The 18,062-nt window shown below is 35.3% G+C and overlaps 1 protein-coding gene across 1 annotated transcript; it reads right to left on the bottom strand.

The window, feature by feature from the left end:
* Window positions 1-1,252: 1,252 nt before the first annotated feature.
* LOC107562905 (arf-GAP with Rho-GAP domain, ANK repeat and PH domain-containing protein 1) lies at window positions 1,253-14,189 on the bottom strand. The gene is made up of 18 exons (XM_016247659.1): window positions 14,165-14,189; window positions 13,760-14,009; window positions 13,539-13,652; window positions 12,629-12,754; window positions 11,011-11,071; window positions 10,888-10,919; window positions 10,409-10,452; window positions 10,179-10,336; window positions 9,353-9,667; window positions 8,044-8,226; window positions 7,788-7,962; window positions 6,126-6,170; window positions 5,909-6,026; window positions 4,081-4,180; window positions 3,812-4,001; window positions 3,689-3,734; window positions 2,923-3,074; window positions 1,253-1,575 (listed from the first exon to the last, which is right to left on the bottom strand). The coding sequence occupies exons 1-18, from the start codon at window positions 14,187-14,189 to the stop codon at window positions 1,253-1,255; spliced, it is 2,457 nt and encodes an 818-aa protein (XP_016103145.1).
* Between the last annotated feature and the right edge of the window lie 3,873 nt (window positions 14,190-18,062).

The raw sequence follows: 18,062 nt of genomic DNA, 5'->3' as shown, positions 1-18,062 counted from the left end.
TGCGAGTTGATTTTATTGAGTATGTCACTCACTTTGCAAAAAACAAAAACACATCTTGAGAGTGCAAAAGCATTCAGAAGCCGATCCGAATGCAGTCAGAATGACCCTGTAATTCAAGTAATGAAAGCTAAAAATATCCCTGTATGGGTTTTGTTTTTTATATTTATAAGATATGATACAGTTAAGCAATATATCACACGCATCAGTGCCGTTTTCTTAAATATCAGTGTGTGAGAGCGACCGCAAATGTAATATTAGTTTTATACAACAGTTCAACAAACAAGACGTTAATGTTGAGTAAGTTACATTTTAGACCTAATAGTTTCAGTTTTTTTCTGTTTCGACAATGAAAATAGTTCCGAACAAAGCCGGAGCAGATTATTTGTGTCTCAGAGCAACACTGCGATGTTTCGGTCCTGAATGGATCTGCTTTTTAACAAATCATATGTGGTAAAGACAGCCATTTGCTTCGTTTCTAAATGAATCGGGCGTTTTGAAGGCTTCTTCCTCGCCGAGTTTTGATCCAGACGTTCAGTACTGCTTCAGAAGATGCATAATAGCGCCTCCTACCGTACAACAGTGAAAACACGGAAAGCTGGAAAATTCCGTCAATAGCGAGGAAAGAGTTAAACAGGTTGTGAACCCTGTAATTGTTTTGTTCTTGTTTTTTTGAAATATCACAAATGTCTACTGAATATCACAAATCTAACTGTTCGTCTGATTTAAGTTCTCTTGCTCTTACATGGCAAATGTACACAAAATTGTTAAAATACCCGTATTGGCAAGTATCCTCATTAACATGGTTATATCTTAAATGAACAAACAGTTGAGGAAGAAATGGGATGCGTTTCATTATATTGGATCCGTGCATTCAGTCTTAAAGTGACAGCAGCCTTATATACTGTAAAGCGTCTTAATGCTGGATGTGTTTCAGCTTTTGTCTTCTCCAGATGTTCACTGATGGACTGGAGTGCTGTGGATTATTGTGATGTTTTTATCAGCTGTTTGGACTCTCATTCTGACGGCACCCATTCACTGCAGAGCATCCATTGCTGAGACACTGATGCAGTGCTACATTTTTCCAAATCTGATCAAGAAACAAACTCATTTTCATCTTGGGATGACCTGAGGGTGAGTAAACAAACTCTTTTTTTTTATTTTGACCCATACAATGTATTGTTGGATATTGCTACAAATATCCCCCAGCGACTTAACACTGCTTTTGTGCTGCAGGGTCACATTTTAGAAAACTTTAGCACACAAGCAGCGACTTTAGAGAGCAAACAGATAGAACCAGTGAATAGATCTTGATGTGCAATGCAAAGCTGTGTTTTATAGAGTAATGATGGCTGAGAACAGACGTACCTGCAGCTTTCAGCCAGTGCGGTCTGTGTGCGTTCGGTATGATCTCAAAGCTCTGCCGCAGGATCTGTTTCAGAGCTCCTGAAATGTCCAGGATGGAGAGCTCGTCTGTTTCCAGAAGCGTTCCTCTGGGAGAAACGCTCAGAGCATCGACCAGCTTACTGATCTGAGGAGCGACTCCACAGCGCCGATACAAACCTTCCACCTTCAACCCTGAAACAGACACAGCAATTCTCTTTAAAAGATACGTTTTTCTAAAAACGAGACATTCTAGAATATATTGCAAGCTTTAATATGTGGTCCTGGATGCTGACTGGTCAAAAACACACACTACAGTACCAGCTATGATGTGAAACTATTCAATGTTTGACCTTAGTCCGCTTCTCTCTAAAGGAGAGACTGCATTTCATGAATTTACTTCATAGAATAATGTTTTATTTCAATTTTGTCCTATTTTTTTGTAACGTAGTCCTTAATGAAAAAGAAGTATACTTAAGCATACTTTCATAAAGAGTACGTATTACGGTAATAATATAATTTAAAAGAATATATATACGTAGGTATTTAACTGCATGTTATTTAAAATTAAATGAAAATGTACTATAGATTTATATTAAATGCAGTTAGTTGAACTTGAGAGTGCTTTTTGACCCACTTCAGTACATCTTTTTATATAATTTCATAATTACGTCTATTGTCTTTGTAATACGGTTAAAGTGTTACTGTGAATTTACTGACAAGCATTCGTGATAAACTAAAAGATACTTTAATGTCATTTCTATTGAAACTTGTATATTATAAGTACACATAATGAAGTTACAATTTAGTACATTCAAAATATATTACGTGTAATATCAAATAACATCTAATAAGTACTTTACATGTGCTTAAGTATGTTATTAAACTATATAAAATAAGTGTACTTTAAAGCACAACAAAAGATTATTAATTTAAAGCATAATGATTTAAAATGTACTTTAAAACTTGTGACATTACAAACTGCAATTTTTTTAAGTGTGCTTTAGTTTGCTCTCTTTAATTACACTTAAGTGGTCTTTTATATTAAATGACCTGCAAGTACAGTTTTTGGTCACACTTTAGTTTGGGGAGCAATTCTCGCTATTAAACGACTATTAACTACGACTTTTGCCTCAATAAACTCCTGATTTGCTGCTTATTAATAGTTAGTGAGGTAGTTGTTAAGTTTAGGTATGAGGTTTAAGGATTAAGGGATCTAAAATATGATTATGCAGAATAAGACATTAATATGTGCTTTATAAACAGCTAGTATTCTAGTAATATGCATGCTTATAAGCAACTAGTTAATAGTGAGAATTGCTTCCCAAACTAAAGTATAACCAAGTTTCTTAAAAATATATTTTAAAGATTTGAAGTACACTAAAAGTACATATCCATTACAATTAAGCACACTGCTTAACTTGTAGTTAAGCACCTTTTTATTTAAGCAGTAAGGCACCAGGGTTTTACTCTGTTGAAATGATCCGAACAGAGGTTGCATGTATTCAGTGCTGTTTTGGTCCAGGACAGGTGGTGACTCACCGTACTGTGTGATGTGAGAGATGCACCTGTCTACAGAGCAGGGCACAGATCCTGAGCGCTGCTGTGCATCTGTGCTCGAGCACATGGCCTTCTGCACGAGCTCATGCCACTGCAGACAGCTGTGCTCCAGCTCAAACTGCATATGCAACGTCCTGCAGCAAACACAAGCCTTCAGCCATTAGTGAGGGAACCCAAAAATGCTTTCACATATGTGAGCCTGCAGCACAAAAGCAGTGTTGAGTCGCTGGGGGATATTTGTAGCAATAGCCAACAATACATTGTATGGGTCACAATTATACATTTTTCTTTTATGCCAAAAATCTTTAGGATATTAAGTAAAGATCATGTTCCATGAAGATATTTTGTAAGTTTCCTACCGTAAATATATCAAAACTTAATGTTTGATTAGTAATATGCATTGCTAAGAACTTCATTTGAACAACTTTAAAGATGATTTTCTCAATATTTAGATTTTTTTGCACCTTTACTTTTGTACCTTTACTTTCACCAAACACTAAAAACTGATCACTTATAGATCCACTTCGATTCCTCCGTAATGAAGTTCTTAGCAATGCATATTACTAATCAAAAATTAAGTTTTAATATATATTTACAGTAGGAAATTGACTAAATATCTTCATGGAACATGATCTTGGTTTTGTGGTGCAGGGTCACATATTTAATTGATTGATTAAAATGATTGCTAGGGACAATTTAGTAGTGACTGGACATTAGCCACCTAATTCTTAGTCTACAGGACACTGACCTTTCAGGAAACTCCAGCAGGATGCAGTTCTCTGAGCGCTGCAGATCTATAGAAAAGACATATTTGTTTCATTGACATTCCTATGACAGTGTTTGATGATCTGATGTGGGATGTGATACTGACGGCAGCGTGTCTGACTGTCCAGAGTCACTGTGTCTGCGCATCCGTGCTTTGTGTGAATGCTCATCTCTCCGTCCTGAAGGGTGCACCACACTTCTGCACACTGCAGCGCTGCACCCTCCCGTATGAACGCTCTGGACACGGCACAGACCCCCAGCAGATCCTCATCCGCGACGGCACCCGCCAGCACAATCTACACACAGCAGCTTCTCGTCAGTCACCGCTGCAGCTGACCTGCTTCCACTAGCACAGACTCAGAGATGCTGCTTTACCTTCATGATATGCAGCATGTGACTGAGGAGAGCGTCTCGTCCGTCTGCCCAGCAGATCAGTCTGTCTGTCAGCGATAGCACCTCAAACCCATGGGTTTGCCTATGAACAACATGGTAAGCATTATTACACTTCCAGAATAAAATGCATGTTCTGCTCAGCAAAATATTAATAAGACAAACTTGAAAGAATGGTTTCTGTATTCTCTTCTGTGCGCTGAACTGTATTGAATGTACACTTGTAGTGTACTTCAAATCTTAAAGTAGCCTATATTTAAAAAAAACGTACTTGCAGATGATATAAAATGCCACTTAAGTGTTCTCAAAGAGAGACACTTTCAGGACTGTTTTTCTTACAAAGTGCACTTTGTAATAAATACTTTTTTTTACCTTAAATACATTTTAAATTATGTTTTAATGATCTTTTCTCATGCTACACTTATTTTGCCGTGTTGCCTAACATACTAAAGCACATGTAAAGTACTTGATTATAATTTGAATTGTAGTGGATTATTTAGTATTTCAAGTTAATATATTATATTAATAACTTCATCATTATGAAAGTGTAATTACAGATAGATTTAAATAGATGACATATAAGTACGTTTTAGACCATAAATGCTTGTCGGTATATTCACAGTACACTATAATCATATTTCAAAGTTACTAATTATGAAATTACATAAATATACATGTTAGTCCTACTTAAGCGGGTTAAAAAACACTCTATTGCATTTAACGTAAATGTAAAATATAATACACTTAATTTAACCCATTTAATCCCAATTTTTTCTCAGACATGAACATATCAAAATGATGTGTCATTAGTAACCCCTTGAAATAATAATTATTTTTCATATTTGCAGAAAATGCACTAAAACAGCAGTCAGTAACATTATTAGAGCTTTATAAATGAAAACCTTCTTTATGGTCACTATTGTGACTGATGGGATTAAATGGGTTTTAATTGTAAACGGCCAAAACAATACATTCAGTCCAAACTTAAGTATATTATTTTAAACATTATTACCGCAATCTTTTTATAAGCGTGCTACAGTGTGCTTCTTTTTCACAAGGGCTTTTGGGCCGATTTCACAAAAATATCAGTATTTTCCGCAAAAAGCTCCCAAATGCACATTATCATTGAAAGCAGACATTACAAACATTCTCATTGAACATAAGCCAGTGCTGAGCTACAGTCCATAGCTATTTATTTCGTCAATCAGACTAAAGCCATTCACACTGCATTATTTTTTATAACGAACTAAACAAACACATTAAATTCATAGCCCTTAAATACACAATGTATGCAAACACAGGTTTGTCCATATGTGACTCTGCAGCACAGAAGCAGTGTTAAGTCTCTGGGGGATATTTGTAGCAATAGCCAACAATACACTGTATGAGTCAAAATTATTAATTTTTCTTTTATGCCAAAAATCATTAGGATATTAAGTAAAGATCATGTTCCGTGAAGATATTTTGTAAGTTTCCTACTGTAAATATATCAAAACTTAATGTTTGATTAGTAATATGCATTGCTAAGAACTTCATTTGGACAACTTTAAAGATGATTTTCTCAATATTTGGATTTTTTTGCACCCTCAGATTCCAGATTTTCAAATAGTTGGAAACATCAATGGAAAGCTTATTTATTCAGCTTTCAGATGATGCATAAATCTCAATTTTGAAAAATTGACCCTTATGACTGGTTTTGTGCTCCAGGGTCACATATGATAATATCTGTAATGCACGGGTCCATTAATGCGATCCTAACTGTGAGATAGTAAAGAAAGTCATGTCTTTAGCGGATACGGTGTCTTGCTGTTACCCCGCAGAGCAGTCGAACACTGAGATGACCTCTGTCAGATCCAGCACATCACAGGCCGCAGACTCGTTCTCCTGCGAGAACAAGAAACGCTCCTCATCCAGCTTTCCATGGAGCTCTTCTACACGTGTGGAAAAAGACAAAGAAAACCCAGTGCTGTCATTTGAATCGAAGTAGTCTGCTAAAAAGACAGGACAGGCATCTCAGTAGTGCATCTCACCTATCTGCTCCTCCGAATGTCTTGTTTGCTCAAAGTCAGGTGCCTCTTTAAAACAGAGATGAATTCAAATGAACAGAAACTGATTATAAAAACAATCCTCAAAAACAATTACACTTATATTAGATAATGAACAAAATAATCAATTGCACTAAAACATGCCCAGGTCACCTAAAAAAATAAGCAGAGTTTAGCATACTCTTAAAAAGAGTACTTATGAAAATATACTTTAAAATAATATATTTACGTTCCAACTGAATGCAATGTTTCCACACACTTAATTGCATGTTATTTATAATTTTTTAACTCACTTAAGTAGGACTTGAGTACTATATGTAATAGATATGTAATTTCAGAATTACATCTATTGCATGTAGACTAAAATATACTTTAATGTCATTTCTGTATGAAATTTGTATATTTAAATCTATATTCTAATGACACGTTTGTAATGATGAAGCTACAATTGAGTCAATAAATCAATAAAAGCCATGTACTTAGCATGTGCTTTAGTATGTTAGTCAACACATCAAAATACAGTGCACTTCTTTAGAGCATGATAAAAGATTATTAAAAGATTATGACTTAAAATGTACTTTAAAGTAAAACTCTGACATTATTATAAAGCACACTTTTTAAAGTGTACTTAAGTGTGCTAAGAAACGTTCATGGAAGTGTCTCTCTTTAAATACACTAAAGTGACCTTTTATTTAATTAATATTATTTTGGTAACACTTTACAATAAGGTTCATTAGTTAACATACTTAGTCAACTACTTTAGTTAACATGAACTAAGAATGAACAACACTTCTACAGCATTTATTCATCTTAGCTAATGTTAATTTCAACATTTACTAATGCTTTATTAAAATCAAAAGTTGTGCTTGTTAACATTAGTTAATGCACTGTGAATTAACATGAACTAACAGTGAATATATATATATATATATATATACTGTGACCCTCGACCACACAACCAGTCCTAAGGGTCCATTTTTTTAACTTTTTCATCTGAAAGCCGAATAAATAATATTTCCATTGATGTGTGGTGTAACATTAGTTAATGCACTGTGAATTAACATGAACTAACAGTGAATATATATATATATATATATATATATATACTGTGACCCTCGACCACAAAACCAGTCCTAAGGGTCCATTTTTTTAACTTTTTCATCTGAAAGCCGAATAAATAATATTTCCATTGATGTGTGGTTTGTTAGGAGAGGACAATATTTGTGAGATACAACTATTTGAAAATCTGGAATCTGAGGGTGCAAAAAAATCTAAATATTGAGAAAATCATCTTTAAAGTTGTCCAAATGAAGTTCTTAGCAATGCATATTACTAATCAAACATTAAGTTTTGCTATATTAACGGTAGGAGATTTACAAAATATCTTCATGGAACATGATCTTTACTTAATATCCTAATGATTTTTGGCATAAAAGAGAAATGTATAATTGTGACCCATACAATATATTGTTGGCTATTGCTACAAATATCCCCCAGCGACTCAACACTGCTTTTGTGCTGCAGGGACACAAATATATATATAAATGTCTGAATGCAAATTATCTGATGGCTTTAAAAATAGACTTCAAAAGACCTGGACATGTTCAAAAAGGAGTTCAAATGTGCCATGAAAAAAGCTCAACTAACCCACAAACTCATTATGTCGGAGTAGCTCGGTCTGCAGGGCTTGTCCAGCGCTCTCGGCCTCGCTGATGGCAGACTGAAGCTCAGGATTTGTGGTGCTGCATGAAACTCTGGCTCCAGAGCACAGCAGAGACAGCGTCTCCTCCACATTAGGACCACAAACCACCTCCCGTAGCCTCTGAGGAGCACCAGAGAACACATCAGCATGGGATCGGTCTGAAACGAATCAGCTGCTAGGGAGCTTTAATCACATGCTGACCTGGTCAAGCAGTGTCTGGCTGGTGGCGAGCGGGTGAGCTTTCCGGTACAGTCCTTTGCGGTATTTGGCGAGGATAAACTCCAGCCTCTGATCTGGAGAGACGTCTGGGACGATCTGCTCCGTCGGAGGGATGCTGTGACCCCAAACACTGCTGGCAGCTTTATTGCCATACAGCACAAACAACTGAAAACATGACACGTGTGCGTTGGTTGTTACGTTTACGGTTTCAAAGCAGGTTAACGGTAAGAAAAAAATATTTTCAATTATTAAACGAATACAATTTCAGCTGTAAAGTGTCATTATTCTGCTCAATTTAGTTCAATGCTGATTCAAATGACGTTGCAAAGTTGCAAATTCAGATCAACAAAGCAGAAGACAATTCAGCTCAAGTCAGTTCAGTTCAATAACAGTGTAAAGTTCATCAAATTACATCAAATTATCAAACAAATTCAAAGACAAATGTGTAATTCAGCAAAAGGCGACAGGTAGTAAAAAGACATTATGACACCCTAAAACACTTTATTTTTATTTTTATGATACTACACATTATTTTGAACCAGGGTTATTATAGTTAACTAAAATTACAGCTAAAACTAGATATAAAAACATTTTCTTAACTTGAAATAAAATAAATGTTAACTGGAATAAAATATAACAAACTTAAACTTTTTAATTTCAGCTAGTTTTCAAGTACCGTTTAGTTTGACTTCATGTACTAAAATGACCAAAGCTAAAACTCTAATAAAAATAAACAAAAACTATATAGATTTAGAAGCAACAACAACTAGTAAAAAAATTACTTTAAAATCAACATTAATCAGAAAATATAAAAGTAAAATCTAATTCAAAATATTTACAAAAAATAGTAACTCAAAGATACTAAAATAACATTTGATGTTTTTTTTCTTCTTTTTTTGTCGTTTTGTTTTTCTGATTAAACACAAAAACAAAGTTAGATTAAAGGCAGAGAATGCTACGCCACTGAAGTCTTTTCTTTTCTTTTCTTTTTAATTCATGGACACTATTGTACATATACAAGTCATTTTCTTGTCAAAAAACATGCAAATTAGTATGAATTTAGTATGTATTTAGTATTAGTATGAATTAGAATGTCATTAAAGGAAAAGGCCACACCTCATATAAACCTCAAAAATCCATAATGCTAAAAGAAGGTTGCTGAGGCTTATGAAAATAAATTAATTTCCAAGCTATTTAAATATTAATATTGAAAACTTTTCAGACCACTGTAAAATAATGTGTCATTTGATAGCATAAAGACAGGATGTGACACAGGCATGACAGAACTCACCTGAATTAAAGGCTCTGTCCAAACCTTATTGTCCAGTTTGAGACCTCGCACTTTGGACCTGTTACTGCTCATGGATCGATGTGCGCCTGCGCAGGCCTCACAGATGACCACCAGCAGGTTCACTGACGCCCACTCCGGGTTGGCAGCGCCACAGTCAGCGCAAACTTTATTACAGGGACTCGACCAGAGTCGATGAGCCACCTCGCTGTAGGACAGAGCGCTGCGGATCACTTCATTCAGACGCTCCAGCCACACAGCCATCTCCTTAGCAGAGTCTGCAGAGAAACTGAACAAACCCATCAGGTTACTCCACGACTGACAGAAGACAAAGCATGCAGAGCACAGAAATATAGAGATGAAACGGTGTGAAAATTTCCATTGTAGTGACCAAATTGATCATGGTTATCAATATTATCACGGTGTTGTTGAAATTTGTTGGAAATGTTAAAAAAATTTATCATACGCACACTGAAATCATTTCATCAAGTTTTATGTTGAAAACCAACAAAAATCATAAGCAGCACTATGCACTTTTTGTTTGCATTAACATTAAAAAATTTCAATTCTCGCTATTAACTAGTTGCTTATTAGCATGCATAGTACTAGCATTTTGGCTGTTTATTAGTAGTTATAAAGCACATCTTAATGACTTACTCTGCATGACTGTATTTTAGATCCCTAAATCCAGATGGTTTAGAGGGGGCTACAAACACACAAACTGGCTTAGTAACTGTTGTAAAACCAACTGCATTCCTAACAACTCTGCTTATCTCTGATCTCTTGAATTCTTCTTGAAAGGTTCACATTAGTAAGCAGTTTTCCACACCTCTTTGCTGCTGTAAATCCAAAGGGAGTATCCACGGATAGCAGTGTACACCTTTTTCCGTGGGTCTTTCATGATCAGCGGTCCGTGTTGTTTGGGTGCAGTGATCGGTTCCCTTCCACGAATGGCGTAGAGAGACATCAACCAGCTCTGCCGCACAGCTACGACACAACACAATCACAGGACAGAGCTGAAAGTGATGACTTGATGCTTCAAATAAACCAAATACTAACTCTCAGCTTTAAAGGTGCTGCATGTAATTTGCTGCATGACTGTACTAAAGCATAAAAATACCTTAATACATTTGCAGATATTTAGGAAACATGCCAAGTTCACGTACTTATTTCTCAGAAAAACAACGCTACAGCCAATTTTTCTGCTTTGAAATGTGTGTTCCGTGTCGGAATGTCTGTTTTTGTTTTGGTCTGTGTGACTCCGCCCACTGCCAGTTATAGTAATAGTAATAGTAATAGTAGTAGTAATAGTATTTCGACAGCCCGGGTTGCCAGTCGATGGAAAACACAGCGTATTGCAGGCATTGAAGCCAGCAAACAAACTGAGTCAGAGATTGCTGATTCAACTTGACCTAAAAAGCCTCGGCATCCATTTATAAAGCTCTATGAGCAGAGGCATATTAAAATGCAGATTAAATTACACTTTAAGGCTCGTTGGCTAACATTGTCAGTTGTGCTTATTCCTTTTTGCATCTGGCATCGCATGAAAAATATATTCTGTGAATTTGTCCTGGAGCACATTGAAAATGTGGTTATAAAATAAGTATTTGCAATGTATACTTTATTTGTATTAAATGTAATGCCATTATGAAACAACTCACTGTGCGCTTTTTCCACAGTGACATGGCATGTCCATCTAGAGTGGCCCACAGAACATTGTGCCTACAAAACAAATACAAATTTAACACAAATATAAACCTTTTCTTTAGTTTGTACTTGTTACTGTTTGTTCCCTGCAGTCTTACAGTATAATGGGTCTCCTAAAGGCCCTTTCACACCAAACGTGAATCTTCAGCACAAAGATTTTAAATAAAATCAATAAATTCCTATAGAACTAGAAGCGACACCAGACGTGAACACTGAAGTGAAACTACTTTTGGCGACTGTGTTTTGTGTGTGAGCTTTGGATCATGTGTCTGACACTCAAACTAAAAACCAGCATTGAATACTATTACTCCTTATTTTAGCAAGGGCTTCAAATGACTCTAATTATGATTAGCATTAATATTCCTAAAGCATTGACACTTTCGCCTATATATACGATTTATCCCCATCAGTTTTTCAGTACATATTCTGTACATTTTTACACTTACCTGAAACAATCATTCTTTCCCTCGTGAAAAAGACGTACACTTGCACAAATAATATCCTTTAAAAAATATACTTCAGTGCAAGGTTTTCCTACGCTTAATTGCATGTTATTTGCAATTAAATGAATGGTTCATATTATCATATACATTTATATTAAATGTAATTAGTTTAACTTATTAGTGATTATTGATTTTTTTTTGACCCACATAATTGGGACTTAAATGCATCTTTATATGTAATTTCAATATTACTTCTACATATATGTGCAAACTGGATGTAATGTTTTCGAACATTTAACTGCATGTTATTAAACAAATGTATTACAAATTAGTTTAATTTAAGAGTACTTAATTAGGACTTAAATACATCTTTACATGTAATTTCATAATTGCTTCTATTCTCTTTAAAATAAAGTGTACTGCCGAGTGTATTGCATTTATGGTAAACAAAAATATACTTTATTTAAATGTAATATCAAATAATACACTGTGGTTAACCTATAATCAAGTACTTTTCATGCGCTTTGTCAACACATCAAAATAAGTGTATTTCTTTAAAGCATGACAAATAAGTAAACATAATGATTTAAAATGTACTTTATGAATTAAAGGGGTCATATGATGCGATTTTGGCCAATCAGAGCAGACTGCGCTTGTCGGAAGGAGGGACTTTGTAGAAAACGTGTTTGAGAGAGGACTTACATGAGAGAGGTGGGGCATAGAGGACTTACAATAATGTACAGTATTTGAAAAATAATGTGTTTTTTGAACATTAAAGCATGTCAACATATTCTGTTACACCAAATACACAAAATAATGATCTTTAAAAAAGCATCATATGACCCCTTTAAAACCGTTCATTTGACAGTGCATAGTGCACATTTTAAAATCGGAGTGATTTTAGCCATTTCATTAAGCCTATAGGTCTGCGTTTCATATTACTGTTTCACAATGTGTTTGGTGTGAAAGGGCACCTTATTTGTTAAGATTTTATGTACAGATGCTTGATAATATAGCATTCATGATATTTCATGAAATGCATTATTTAATTTAGCCATTTTTAAATGCCTATACTGCAGGAAGTTCTTAAGTTTTTATGTGATTTCAGGGATTGTGTAGCGTTAGTTACTTGCGTCCCTTCCATACGTCGAGCCAGCTGGATTGTGCCACCGCACACTCACTGCGAGACACGTCGGCTCTCTGGCGCTGCCCTGATAACGTCTGCTTCTTCCTGCTCACACGAATGGTTGCAGCCCTGCAGCCCAAGAATTCAAAATATTTTAAGACTTTGCCAGTGGCTATGCATTTGTTACATGTCCCCAGGCCATCCGAGATGTAGATGAATTAGTTTCTTCATCAGATTTGGAGAAATGTAGCATTGCATCAGTGTCTCAGCAATGGATGCTCTGCAGTGAATGGGTGCCGTCAGAATGAGAGTCCGAACAGCTGATAAAAACATCACAGTAATCCACAGCACTCCAGTCCATCTTAGTAAGTGAAAATGTGTGTTTGTAAGAAACAAATCCATTCTCTTACATCAAAATCTAACCCACATACTGGTTTAGACTTGCTTTGGCTTGTAAACGATGCTTGATCTGTGCAGATTTCTCTCCTGATTCAGACTCTTATTTCAGCCGGAAGCAACAGTTTGAAGTTAAAAATATTTAAATGGATTTGTTTCTTACAAACATGCAAGCTTTTGTCTTCTCCAGATGTTAACTGATGGACTGGAGTGGTGTGGATTATTGTGATGTTTTTATCAGCTGTTTGGACTCTCATTCTGACGGCACCCATTCACTGCAGAGCATCCATTGCTGAGACAGTGATGCAATGCTACATTTCTCCAAACCTGATGAAGAAACAAACTCATCTACATCTTTGATGGCCTGAGTACGAGTAAAAATTTTCAGCAAATTGTATTTTTTGGGGGGAACTATTCTTTTATTGTCACAATGCTAAAAATGTGAACTATGACCTCGGCACATGACATTTTAATCATATTAGACATGATCATTTTCTGAGATGTAATCATATTGTACCGTGGTTTATTGGGTCTGTCAGCTTTGTTCTGAAGATCCTGTGATTTAGGAACTTGATGGATCTCTCCATTGGTGCACATTTCTGTCCGAACATCCATCACCTGCTCTGTGAAACTACAAGGAAGAATATAAACACAGCAGTAACCAAAGCCTAACAGGTTTGGCCAAGAAACATGCAAAATGAAATCACAGTTGAGAGAGAAACAGTACTGATGCATTACCTTGCTTTGTCTGAATCGTGCTGGTCATTACTGAGCGAGTCTGGAGTCGCAGGGCAATCATCAGAAGACACTGCATCAGCAGCTCTTGCTGCATCCGGAGAAGAACTGGTACTAATGCAGAGAGATTCTGGCCATGGAAGCGTTTCACTGCAGCTGGTTTCAACATCTTGAGGATCAGGGAGTTCAGAGGTGGAACGCAACTGTCTAGATGAATCGTCCGCACTAACTTCATGCTTGATGTCAGTTTCTACTGAGAAAAACAGCAGTCATCATCTTTGTGTCTTTTTGTGGTTGTGAGCAGCAGATGTCCTTTTAAGAAAAAGCGACAGACACCCAAACTATAATTAAAAAGAACAGTTCACCCAAATATAAAACTTCTGTCATTTCAAACTTCTGTCTGAGAACCGATGGCAAACCTGGCAAGATGCATCTTGAAGATAATTAATAATGAATGTTGACTTTAATTTCCTTCCACTGTATGGGTTGAGAAGAGGAGTCATTAATATTAATAATATACAACATATTTAATATATAAGCTCCATAGCACCTGGTCAACTACACTGCATGCAAAAAAAGAGTGCTTAATTGTATTGAATGTGCGCTTTTGGTGTCTTCAAGTCTTAAAAGTATATTTAAAAAAAAGCATTTTCAGATCATATAGTATTAATGAATAACAGGCCACTTAGGTGTATAAAGAGAGTACACTTAAAAACTGCACTTTGTAATAATGTCAAATTAAAAGTTGTACAAATACACTTAAATCATTTTTTAATAATCTTTTGTCATGCTTTAAAGAAGTACACTTATTTTGATGCGTTGACTAAAGCACATGTAAAGTACTTGATTATAATTTCAACTGTAGTATGTTATTCGATATTACACTTAAAGTTAAACTTCATTACAAATGTGTAATTTAAAATATTTAAATGCATGCATTAAAGGTTTCTATAGAAATGACATTAAAGTATACTTCGGTTTATCATGAATGCTTGTCAGTGCATTCAACAGCACACTTTAACCATATTTCAAATAGAACAGAAGTTGTTATGAAATTACATATGAAGATATACTTAAGCACTCTTAATTTCAACTAAGTTTATATATATATATATATATATATATATGTAAACTATACATTTTCATTTCATTGTAAATAACATGCAGTTAAGTGTCTGAAAAACATTACATTCAGCACGTAAGTATATATTAAGTATATTATTTCTGTAATAAGTACTATTTTAAAAAATATACTTAAATATGCATTTTCATTTGTGGCTGAATGTTTCGTGATTTTACATACATCAATATATATCGATAGTGGTCACTATCTGAATATGAACTGAAATCTCTTCACTTTTTATTGCCTTTTAAGTGCAGAACAAGTTTTTCTGACTTTATTTGTACACATAACACACACTACGGAAGTGAAAGGGGAAAAAAATACTAAAAATGAAACTAAAATACCTTGTACACCCACCTTACGATTGCAAACTTTTATGCAAAGCACAGAATACAGTATCAGTATCTGTTGCAGGGACAGAATTATTTTAAATGATCTCACCATAAAGAATACCCTTGAATTCGTTCACTATCTGCAGGTCACATCATTACGTCAGTAGACGCAAGTGACATGTGAATGAAAATACTTTTGTCTAAGTTTAACATGGACATTTCAGAAAGTTAAAACATGTATGATTGAACCATTCTGATTTCTGAGATAAAAGGGGACGCAATGTGAACATCCGATTCAAAACTGAAATTACACCGTGAGCATTTTTATTCATACTGTATTTTAAGTGCTCCACAAATCTCAACTCTATTTGAGAGTGGCAAAAAAGGTCTTGTTTTAGCTTGATATAAATGCCTTCTGCTTTATGTTTTAATATGACAATAAACCTAAGCATACCACTAAAGCAATCACACAGTGACTAAAGGACGAGATCATTGTCCTTAAATGGACTATCAGGCTTCAATTCTATCAATAATCGAATAATGCAGCCTGTGATCACCATGCAATTTGACTAAGATGTTAAATATAGTCAAATATGGCAAAGTCTTGGTGCACAATAGGATGTAGGTGATTCCTTTGACTTATCCAAATAACAAACTAGTTAACCAATACACAGCCATAAAAAGCCACGTCTATAATTTCTCTATATTTCGCTAGGGTAGATCATTGTTCTGTGTTTTCACCCCATTATTTAATGTAGTTTTTCTTATGAATAGTGTACCTCTAAATGCCCTCCATTGTTTGACATTTCATATTCAGTGATTATGAGTGGCAAATATTTTTTTAATATTCTCAGTTACGCATTTGATATATTTCAAGGTCAGTGTAAAATTATGTCAATGTTTACTGTGATGCAATTAAATGTAAATCATTTTATACCCACTGTAAACTGCACCTTAATAGAAAATACAAATATAATATACTACAAGCAACAATTCGATTCGAAAGCAATCCAATCACAAATCGCCCATTTAGTTTTTCATTTTATAGTGAAAATGTGTCACTGCTATAGCGTCCCCTTTTGTTTAAACGACATATACAAGCTTCCTCATGGGATCTCTAAACTACAGTATGCTTTTAGTACGGTGGCAGAGAAGTGCAAAGCAAATCACAATTCTGAAAACAAAATAACAAATTACAAACGCAAATGCAAGTCTAAAAAACAAAATAACAAGTCAGAAAACACAACGACAAATCAGACAAACCGGAAAAGGTAGGTATAGTTTGAGACAGCGCCATTGGTTTGGGAATACTCACCGCTGACTGGACGAGACATCTGTCAATCAAAAAATACGGAGAGTCTATTTACATTTAGTTAAAAGTGGCTGTAAAATATCAGCTCCAGGGGCGCAGATGGATAAGCGCTTGCCCTTGGCATTTTGACGCGATCGACCTGGGTTCGATCCCACCTTTTGCCAAACTTTTTTTCCCTCCCTTTTCAAATCTCGTATCACATCGTAAAGGCATTTATTTTCAATAAAAATTAAGGAAATAATCAAAAAGTTGAAAATAAAGTATGGGGTAGGGTTAGGGTAGGTGTAGGGAGGGCTTTATTGTACCAATAAGGTGGCATCCATTTAATAATTAAAATTATAATTTACACTCATTACGTTATTATTGCATACTGTTTTATAATGTACTACAATACTGAAGTGCAGATAATTGCCACTATTTGCAACAAGTAGCATACTTGAAGTATACCCATATTTTTTATTCCATAGTAAGGGCAATTCATACAATACATTTAAACTGAGCTACTTTAATACCATCTCTGAACTTTCTACCACGACTCTGCTGTTCTTCGGCTGGTTCTCTCTGTATACGGTGATTGACAGATGTCTCGTCCAGTCAGCGGTGAGTAATCCCAAACCAATGGCGCCGTCTCAAACTATTCCTACCTCTTCCGGTTTGTCTGATTTGTCGTTGTGTTTTCTGACTTGTTTATAATGTTTTCTGAATTGTTATTTTGTTTTTTAGACTTGCATTTGCGTTTGTAATTTGTTATTTTGTTTTCAGAATTGTGATTTGCTTTGCACTTCACGGCCACCGTACTCTGGTGATATAAACACTTGTTCATACGGCACATGATTTATAACCAAAAACTACGCCACGGATAGACTAATTCATCTGGACTTTTCCAGGTTTGGTCTGTATAGACTTCATTGTGCTCCTACTGTAATCCTAGTAATCCTCCATAGTATATAGTTGGCTGCATACTAAACTATAGTAAACTAGTTGACTCTTCCTGGCTCATAAAATAACCGTTTGTATTCATGTTTTCATCCAGTGTATGAAAGACAGTCATAATAAAATAAAATAGCGACTAATATAAATAGCATATCCATATGAAAGACCATGGCTCTTACCTTGGTGATGTTCTTCCTGAAGAATGAAGACAAGGCTGCGTGCTTCGTCTTACCGGTTTCTCCACTCGCACGCGCACATACTATGGGTTGGGTTAATCAGGTGAACTTAAACCTACTAGACAAGACCTGAATGACATTGGCCCATCCTACTGGTAAAATGAAAGCTGAACAGCTCATAGGGACATTTAAAGAGCCCAATCGCTCTAAAAATCCTCGGCTATAGTGGAGGATAACACTTGCTTTTTATAACTTATATATAAAATGCAATATATATATATATACTGTATATATATATTGAAATCTGTAATTGATCTAAAAGCAATAAATGCATGTCAAGGGCAAAGAGTGGTGCTGTTACAACTTAAAACATTAGCAAATCATTTTTCTTTTATCAGCCCTCATCTCTTTTTCCAGAAGCTCTCTCTCT

Source organism: Sinocyclocheilus grahami, unplaced genomic scaffold, assembly GCF_001515645.1.
Source record: "Sinocyclocheilus grahami isolate Dianchi unplaced genomic scaffold, SAMN03320097.WGS_v1.1 scaffold847.1, whole genome shotgun sequence".
Classification (NCBI taxonomy): domain Eukaryota; kingdom Metazoa; phylum Chordata; class Actinopteri; order Cypriniformes; family Cyprinidae; genus Sinocyclocheilus; species Sinocyclocheilus grahami.
The sequence above is the reverse complement of the archived record's forward strand: the minus strand, read 5'-3'. Positions and strand labels throughout refer to the sequence as shown.